The sequence below is a fragment of the Micromesistius poutassou genome, assembly GCF_964030765.1.
Source record: "Micromesistius poutassou genome assembly, chromosome: 16".
Classification (NCBI taxonomy): domain Eukaryota; kingdom Metazoa; phylum Chordata; class Actinopteri; order Gadiformes; family Gadidae; genus Micromesistius; species Micromesistius poutassou.
The window spans coordinates 4,040,474-4,050,473 of NC_140286.1; the positions used below are offsets into that span (position 1 = coordinate 4,040,474).

At 46.6% G+C, this 10,000-nt stretch overlaps 1 protein-coding gene across 1 annotated transcript in view; it reads left to right on the forward strand.

The window, feature by feature from the left end:
* Nucleotides 1-4,365: 4,365 nt before the first annotated feature.
* Nucleotides 4,366-10,000, forward strand: part of ctnnd2b (catenin (cadherin-associated protein), delta 2b) — a gene marked incomplete at both ends in the record, with an annotated part of 82,120 nt that continues 76,485 nt past the window's right edge. Inside the window, one exon of the mRNA XM_084481440.1 lies at nucleotides 4,366-4,452. Coding sequence (XP_084337566.1) covers nucleotides 4,366-4,452 — 87 coding nt within the window. The remainder of the gene's footprint in view (nucleotides 4,453-10,000) is intronic.

Below are 10,000 nucleotides of genomic sequence, written 5' to 3' on the forward strand. Positions count from 1 at the left end.
CAACAGATTACCGCTTTTAAAACCACGGGCCCAAATATCCCAGCATTACTCCCCACACATGCACACATAAACCCCCCGAACATACAGGATTATGTTTATGGGAAGTAAAACTCTCTTTTCTGATCCATAGCATAGCCGCCCTCTCTTCTGACTGTCTGTATATCTATAGCTATATCTATCTATCTATCTATCTATCTCTCTCTCTCTCTCTCTCTCTCTCTCTCTCTCTCTCTCAGTCTCTCTCCTAGTCTCTCTTAGTGTCTCATTCTCTCTCTCTCTCTCTCTCTCTCTCTCTCAGTCTCTCTCCTAGTCTCTCTTAGTCTCTCTCTCTCTCTCTCTCTCTCTCTCTCTCTCTCTCTCTCTCTCTCTCTCTCTCTCTCTCTCTCTCTCAGTCTCTCTCCTAGTCTCTCTTAGTGTCTCTCTCTCTCTCTCTCTCTCTCTCTCTCTCTCTCTCTCTCTCTCTCTCTCTCTCTCTCTCTCTCTCTCTCTCTCTCTCTCATTCGAGCTGGACCGGGGTGGGGGGGGGTGCGTTTCAGTAGTTTCAGTAACCTAGATCCAGAGGGAGGGGAGGGGAGGGGAGGGGGGGACTGTTGAGCCTGTATGGCCCAGGCTGCAGCTTTGAAGGCAGGCAGTGGTGTGCTGCAGGCAGGGGCTGGTGTTGCTGCTGGTGGTGGAGCTGGATGGCTATAGTGAGCTGACCTATATCTGAGTCTGCGTTTGGCCATCACCTGCTCTGCCCCATCGGAGTGGTTTCACCCACAAACTGGAACACTAGAGAGTGCAATTAAAAGTTCCTTCTCTGTTAGTTCATAAACGTCGTTTTTTTTTTTTAACCTTCCAATTTCCCCAAATGCCATCCTGCAGTAACTGAGACGATGGGATGCTTTGTCTCATCTGATGCTTAATGTTACATCGCTGTGTCTCTGCACTGTTTTTTCTTTGTTGCAGTCAGGGAATTGAATTGGATCCAATTGAATTGACGAAGAAACATAACCTGTTTTATTGTTAACACTGTTTGGTACAATTTACTTAATGGGGATGGAGCCAATGCTTTAATCCAGAGCAACTTGCAAATTCTCATTCTTTTTACTTACATTGAACTCAGGGCCTTTCGGCTAAACCAATAGACTACCCTGGCCCTAGAAGAACAGGAGACAGACACAGAGAGCCATGAAGTGATGGTGAACGAGGGAGGGCAAGAGCGAGTGTTTGTGTGTGTATGTGTGTGTGTGTGTGTGTGTGTGTGTGTGGGGGGAGGTGTGTGTGTGTGTGTGTGTGTGTGTGTGTGTGTGTGTGTGTGTGTGTGTGCATGTGTGTGTGCATGTGTGTGTGTGTGTGTGTGTATGTGTGTGTGTGCGTGTGGAAGTGGGGGTGCAGGTGCAGAGAGAGTGAGAGATGAGAGCGAGAGAGAGAGCTGGGTTTGGTACTTCACGCTGGGATGGAGACAAAGGCGGATCAGAGACGAAGAGTTGGACGGAACCATGTGAATGCTGTCACCATGGCAACAAGGCGTGATGCTGCCGCCAGTCGACAGCCGACAGGCTGCAGCAGTTAATCTCGTGATGAGGTCAGGGGTCAAAACTCACATTATGGGACATTGGACCCTGAACTTCTCTTTCTATATGTCTCACTCTCTTTGTCGGTTTCCATCTCTTGTCCGTGTGCATTTGTGTCTTTTATTTTTGATTTGTTTCTCTCACTGTCTCTCACCCTCTGTCTCTCTCTCTATCTGTCTCTGTCTCTATCTGTGTGTCGCTCTCTCTCACCCTCTCCCTGTTTATCTCTCTTTATTTAAATCTCGACCATGTGCTGTCAAAGCAGAAGGGGATCCGTGCAGAACCGTGTTGAACAGAGGATCAGCGGAGGTCAAGGGAAAGTGATAGAGGGATGGAGGAGGGAAGGAGCAGAAGCAGAAGCCAATGATAGATGTCATTGTCATGTCAACGACGGACATGATAATTACTGTAATTATGATAATAATGATAATGGCTTGGATTTCTGTGCACCTCGCTGCAAACCAAAACAAACCAAAACAAAGTAATGGATTTACAAAAAAATGTCAATAGATAGAGAGAGAAAGAGAGAGAGCGAAAGGTGGGGGGGGGGGGGGGGGGGGGGAGAAAAGAAGAAGATGATGAATCGATTTGGACAAATGGAGAATGAGACGGGACAAAGAGAAGACCTCTAGACTAATGATGATCGATGAAGGCCTGGGAAGGGGAGAGGGTGGTGTTGAGGTACCTCTGGTCAATCAGGAAGCAGTTGTAGGAGGAAGTGGAACCTGATTGGCTCTCCATATTACACACAAAACGCGTCACATGACACCAGCAGTGGAGGCAGAGCTTAACGCGCAGGTGTCAAATGACAGCCAGTAGAATCTCTCTCCCTACCTGTAGGTTAGGGTATTAACTCCAGCTGGACTGAGACTGCAGACTACAGGCTATTCTGCATGTCTGTATGTGACTGTAGTCAATACATTATATGTTATGTATATAGGTCAGTCAGTTCAGTTTTTTCTTTCATGAATATTGGCCTCCATAATCAAGTTTTAGTAATGTGTTGATTTGTATTATCATTTCTTATCTATTATATCCGAGTTTCTGTTGGCTCGCTTTCTGTTTTGCAATCAACGCTGTAGTGTGGTTATGATCGATCAATAAATGATGTGTTGGCCAACTTTAAGAGACATGTCTGGTGCTTCTTCAACGCTGCTTTAAAATGCACCAAAGTGTTTTGTTTCTTCCTTCTCAGCTAATTGTGTACAACAGCGATGGTGAGAACCTTGCGGGGCGTTCCTGTGAAACCGTCTTGCAAAGCTTCTTGCACCCGACCAGAGATTCAGCTGAAATTCCGAGCTTGTCATAAACGTTTTGCGCCCTGCTATAGTTTGTGACACGTAGTTATTTTTCGCCCTCACATTGTCAAGTGACATTAAAATGTCTCATTCGAATTCCCGGCCCAAATTGAAAAAGATAAAGGCGACGACATGAAAGGATTCTAGTGCGTGTTTGCTGTTATGCAGACATGGCTTTGGTTGATGTCCATAATGTTCAGAGACAGTTGGAGAAGCTCTGGTATCTTCTGTGTGCCGGCGTTCGTCTCAAACATTGCGTGATCCCGCAGAACACATCATCTTTAGTTTGTGGAGCTTTTCAAAAATATATCTATTTTTGGGTCATATTTCTCGAGCTCTGCCTTAGATGGGGAAGTCGATGTTGTACTGTACCATCCGTGCTCCAGTGACACGGGCATGTTGCCCGGCGGCACCCCATAATATACTTCTCCTCTCTTCGCTCTTCTCCTTCTCCTTTCCCTTTCCCCTGCTCTCCTCTCATCTTCTCTCCTCTGGTCCTTCGTCTCCTCTCCTTCCCCCTTCTCTCCTTTCCTCTTGTATAAGTTCCTCTGCTCTCTTCTATTTTTCCTGTTCTCCTCTCCTCCTCTACCCTCTCATCCTCTCTGCTCCCTTGTCCCCTCTCCTTCATCCCCCTCTTCTCACCTCTCCCCTCCCCTGTCTACTCCCCAGTCATTTTCTCCCTTCATGTCCCCTATCTCTTCTATCTTCTCCTAATCTCCCCTCCTCTCATATTCTCTCTTCTTGCCCACCCTATCACCTCTCCTTTCTCCTCCTCTCCTTTCTCCTCGTTTCTTCTCTCACTGTCTCTGCTCTCAGGCGTGGCTTGACTTCAGCTCTTAACTCGGCACTGGTTGTAACGACGAGAGAGCGAGCTGGAGAGAGGATGTGTGAAAGAGAGCGAGGGATAAAGAGGGCATTTAGCACAACTTGCTTTTCATCTGGGTGTCAAAGATGGCTGAAATGGCTGATCGAGAGCGAGAGAGAGAGGGGAGGGAGGGAGGGAGGGAGGGAGGGAGGGAGGAGGAGGAGGAGGAGGAGGAGGAGGAGAAAATGAGAAAATCGAGAGAAATGGAAGAAGCACTTGAGATGAAACAAACACAAGCACACACACACACACACACACACACACACACACAGACACAAGCACACATTGAATAGAGCCACACAATCAGGTAGTGTCTGTGTGTTTTGTTTTGATGTGCAAACCGACTAAATACTTAGTATACGTTTTGTGGTTGTGTGATTTTGCGTGCCTCTAATTCCCATAACTGCTTTTGGCATCTCGAATATTTCATGAAAATAATAACTATTCATTAATAATTGACATGCTTTATATGAAATGTGTTATCGTGCATCTTTCGGGAGGAGGGGGGGGGGGGCTGCCCCAGTTTCTGCCAGCAACTGTTGCTGGGAAATATTTAGACTTGTGGCTAATCTCTCCACTGTGTGTTTGTGTTTGTGTGTACCAGGAGGCCTACCAGTGACAGAGGGAGTGTGTGAACGCGGCCGCCATGTTGAGTCCCGTCCTCAACGCCTCCAACGGCGACGGCTCAGAGTCTGAAACCACCTCTGCCATCCTCGCCTCGGTCAAGGAGCAGGTTAGCGCCCTACCTGTGTGTGTCTGTGTGTGGGTCTGTCTGTGTGTCTGTGTGTCTGTCTGCCTGTTTGACGATTTACTGTTCAGTCATTTAGCTTTTAGTAAAAGATTTTTACAGTGAATTCAGATAAGTATCGTGAGAGAGCTTCTTGCTCAAGGTAGACTCCAGACTTAGGGAATCGAACCTAGAACCTTTTGCGCTGGGAGTCAAACATTCTCACTACTACACTACCCTGCCCTCATTTGTCTAAATATAGTTAAATATAATACCTTCTGAATACAGACCCGTTCTTAAATAGAGAATATATCCCAGCATGCTCTTGGGCGACGTGTGGATAGGAGCCTGGACCAGTATCTTTAATGCATGAAGGTCCAGGAATCCTGTAGCCCCACTTGTCTCTTGGCTGTATGTTCAGTGTATTGGGCAGTGTATCCAGGTGACTGGGCTGGAGGAGTGTGTACGGGATACAGTGGGCTGCCTGGCCTGGGAGTAGAAACACCTGACAGCAAACACTGCTTCAGCAAGCCTGATTTAGCTCTCCAGGTCTCACACACACACACACACACACACACACACACACACACACACACACACACACACACACACACACACACACACACACACACACACACACACACACACACACACACACACACACACACACACACACACACACACACACACACACACACACACACACACACACCTCATTTATATAGCGCTTTTATCCAAAGTGCTTTACAGTGTTGACTGACATTCACCCATTCATGCACACATTCACACACTGACGGCGTCAGTCAACCACGCAGGGCGACAGCCAGCTCGTCAGGAGCAATTAGGGTGAGGCGTCTTGCTCAGGGACACCAAGACACTCAGTTAGGAGGAGCCAGGGATTGAACCAGCAACCTTGCAGTTACCAGCCAACCCGCTCTACCTCCTGAGCTAATGCCGCCCCCACACACACATACATATACACGTACACACACACACGTACACACACAAGCACACACACACACACACACACACACACACACACACACACACAGACACATAATCAGCACACACACACACACACACACACACACACACACACACACACACACACACACACACACACACACACAAACACACTCTTAGATGTTTGGCTTTTAGCCCATATGCATAGTCGGATAAAATGTGTGTGTGACAGTGAGAGGAAAAGTGAGAGTGTGGGTCTGTGTCCATGCAGAAAGAGAGACAGAGAAGGAGGGAGAGAGAGAGGCAGAGAGAGAGGGGAAGAGATTACATCTTCATCATTTCAACCTTTCATAAGCGAAAAAGCCAGTATAAAAGTGACATTCTGGCAGGCCATTTCGAAGTAGGTCAAAAACACACACGCACGCATGCAGGCAGCCACACGCGCATGTGCGTGGTTGAACACATGCACACACACACACACACACACACACACTCCATGGAGGAGAACTGGACGCCAGCTGGACGATGGCCAACTACCGAAACGACTTTTTACAATTTTGTAGCTCTTCAATATTCTTTCTTTATCTTTTCTCTCTCTCTCTCTCTCTCCCCCTCTGTCACTTTCAATCTACCTCCCGTGGTCTGCGGCTCTTCATCCATCTCTCCCCCATCTGTTTCCCTCGCTCAAATTCTTATTTTCCTGCTATTTTTATCCCTCTCTCTCCATCGCTCTCTGTTTCTCTTCCTCCATTTCTCTCCCTCTCTCTCTCCCCCTCTCTCCGTCTATCTCCCTGTTTCTTTCTCTCTCTCGGTGCTCGCTCTCTCGAAGCTTTGCCACTGTCTGCACACACTTCATTACAGTGATGTCATTGTTTTCCTCTCACCTCATTGGCTATCATTGGTATTCCCTGTGTTGTCTTTGTACTACGGTTGTGGGGGGGGGGGCCAGTGTGGGAGGTCACCTAAATAGATTACTCAGTTGGATTTGCTCGAGCAGTCAGGGTCAGCCGGCATGACGGACATAGAAGACCAACATCTCCTACACACACACACACACACACACACACACACACCATGTATACACATAGACATACACACACAAACACACACACACACACACGCACGCACACACACACACACACACACACACACACACACCATGTATACACATAGACATACACACACAAACACACACACACGCACGCACGCTCGCATGCATGCACGCACGCATGCACGCACGCATGCACGCACGCACACACACACACACACACACACACACACACACACACACACATACACACACACACACACACACACACACACATACACACACACACACACACACACACACACACACACACACGCCATGTATACACAAAGACATACACACACATACACACACACAAACACTCACACACGCACACACAACATGCCATATATACAGACACCCACACACACACACACACACACACACACACACACACACACACACACACACACACACACCCCAGTGCACAATCCCCACCAGGCCACATGTTGCTTGGCCTTCCTGCCAATCAGGCTGTGTTGTTCTGCGTCCGGTCACACCGGGAGACCGCTTGTTCCGACCCCTCGGGCCCCCTGTCCCCGAGGCCGCTCAGGAGCCCCGGGGCCCCTCTGTGGATTGATCAGCCATTAGCCGTCTTATTCAACACATCTGTCAGCTTTGAGACCAGCCTCATCCATCATCTCACCCGACAGACTGCACTGGCAGAAGCTGTGTGTGTGTGTGTGTGTGTGTGTGCATTGGGGTGTGTGTGTGTGTGTGTGTGTGTGTGTGTGTGTGTGTGTGTGTCAGCATGTGTGTCCTTATTACATTGCAGAAATGGGGTCTGAGTTGGAGAACTGTCAACCTATCTTGAGATTATTTATATTTTAAAAGCAGAATGGTACTATCGGTTTCTCATTAACTGATGGCAAGGACGAATATGGCACCAATGAGTTAATGTTTTGCTCTGTTATCTGGTCTGTTAAGCATTTCTTCCAGGATTCGTTACTGTTTTAATCTGTATCTTTGAATCCGATATTTAGTAGGTTACATTATTACACGTAGAATTTGTTTTTTTTGTTGCTGTTTTATTGCTGTTAGTCAGAAAAGTACAGCTAAGTGCACGTTTAAAAGTGACATGTTGATGGATAGATGAGCAACGTTTGCTACAGTCCACTGGGTAGGCTGGTAGACTGATCTATAGAGCACACATCTAGGTGGACACGCCCACTTGTGATGTCAGAAGAGGCTGATTTTCAAAACGGCTTTTAACGGCTAATCACACTCACACCTGGTGGTATAATATCACCTACCTTAAGATACACAACAACTTGTTTGAGTTTATAGAGTTGTGCAGATCCTCTTTTGGTATAGGCATAGAGCAAATAGCTTGCAGAAAATACAGTGATTAGGATGATAGTATGAAGGAGAGAAGAGGCTGCTAGCTAAATATAAAACCATATCCATTAAATTTCAAGGACAGCTAAATATGTCCTGTATGGCACTATGCCCGTACAGATAGCTTGTTAGCGAGGGAATAACATTGAAAGGTGGGCTGACACAGTTTTAATATTTTACATTTGGAAGGAATAGATAAGGAGAGTGTCAAAGAATCACTCTAGGCTTAACATCAGGCAATGCTAATTGCTAAATATCTCACTCTCAGCATAGAAACAGGAGATGTGGATGTGAACTATTTCAAGATAATCAAGGTGTAATACAAATCATTGCTTTATAATTGTCATCTACACATCATATTTCCTGTTATTATTTTAAAGGTCTGAGAGCTCGACGTCTACCCGTTTGGAAGGCAGTTCGGATTTTTTAAATAGTAGCGATAGAACGCTGTCGTAAAAGTAACCGGAGCCTTTCAGACTGTTACATCGGCGATGCTAATTAAAATCTTTAAAGAGCTCCAGCCTCACCTGTCATCACCTCATTATAGCCGGACTAAACGGCTACAGCGAGGGAAATGTTGGCCATCTCCAGCTTTGACTTCATTACACTTTCTTGGACACTTACCAACCGACATAGGGGGCAGTTAAGGGCTCATTTCTGAAGCGCTAAATACAAAACACTTTTTTCTACTGGTATATAATAACACAAAATGTTTTGTTATTCTTACAATGATGCCATTAACCAGACGTAATTGTAAGCATGAATGATCTTCGCGTTGAAAAGCTTTTCTTCCTTTCTTCATTCGGGTTTTCAGGTTGCCCCGGCAACCATTTACATATTTTGGATTAATTATGGCCTTCGTTTAACGCACGGTTAATTTATTAAATCGGCAACAGCAGTCCTTGCCAAGTTTTTTCTTTCTTTTAATTAATAAGAAGTGATTTTAACGTAGAACAATTGTTTATTTAGTGGTACTGCTTTCCTGAGTAGCGGGATACAGAGGAGGAAGAAACATAGGAGGGAGACCTCTTTATTTTTAATGTCTACACGCTGTGGAGGCATTTCCTGTGCCAGAAACTGTGTGTGTGTGTGTCTCTCTCTCTCTCTGTATCTCTGTCTCTCTCTAGATTACCTCTGATGTGTGTGTGTGTGTGTGTGTGTGTGTGTGTGTGTGTGTGTGCGTACGTGCGTGCGTACGTGCGTGCGTACATGCGTGCGTGCGTATGTGTGTGTGTGCGTGCGTGAGTTTGTGTATTCATCTGTGTGTTACCATTTGCATACAGGTGTGCATGTATGTTTTGACAGCCACACACACACAAACCTGTGGAATATCCACTGGCAGTGAGCCCGCAGTAACATGAGGCCACTAGGGTAGCAGCCGGAGCGCCACACCGACTGCTGTCTACATGTTTAACCGACTGACTGACTGACTGCCTTCCTAAATGTTTAACAGACTGGCTGACTGACAGACTTAATGTTTAAATGACTGACTGACTGACTGACTGACTGACTTAATGTTTGGCTGACCTACTGATGACACACAGACTGACCAATAGGGGGAGACTACCTCTTTGTTTCTGTACTGGTGAGTTGAGTCCAGGGTTTGATCTGAATGGTGTCATTATCAACAGCCAGCTCTCCACTGCATGTGCTTCCTGTTTGCCCCTGTGTAGAAGACGTGTTCAGGGCTGTACACAAGCATTCAGATGAGGACATGGGGGCCGGCCATTCATGTACTTATAGATACTGTACAGTATAAAAAAACATATTAAAAGAGAAAAGACAATTAGTAAAAGTATTTTCCTTTAGCGGATATCTTTAGTCAACAATGCATCTGCATCCCACCATAATTCCAAAGGTATTCTGTGAGCATGTGCAGAGAAAACCTGTTAATTCCCTTCCCAGACAGCGATAGGAATGGGTGTGAGGGGGGGGGAGGATTGTCGGGGTGGGTGTGCTGGAAGAGCTACCACCGTCACCCTACCACACCGAAGCCCCTTCTGGCTCCGGGTGGTGGGCTAAGCGGTGGTTGGTCAGGAGGGCGCCTCCTCCCCTCAGCCCTGCTGTGGACTAGACTGTCCTGCTTACCGTCATTGCAATGCCATGTATAGGGGCTTGGGGTCTCAAAACTCAGCTGGGCTGCCTTATTACACCATTTGAAGTTGC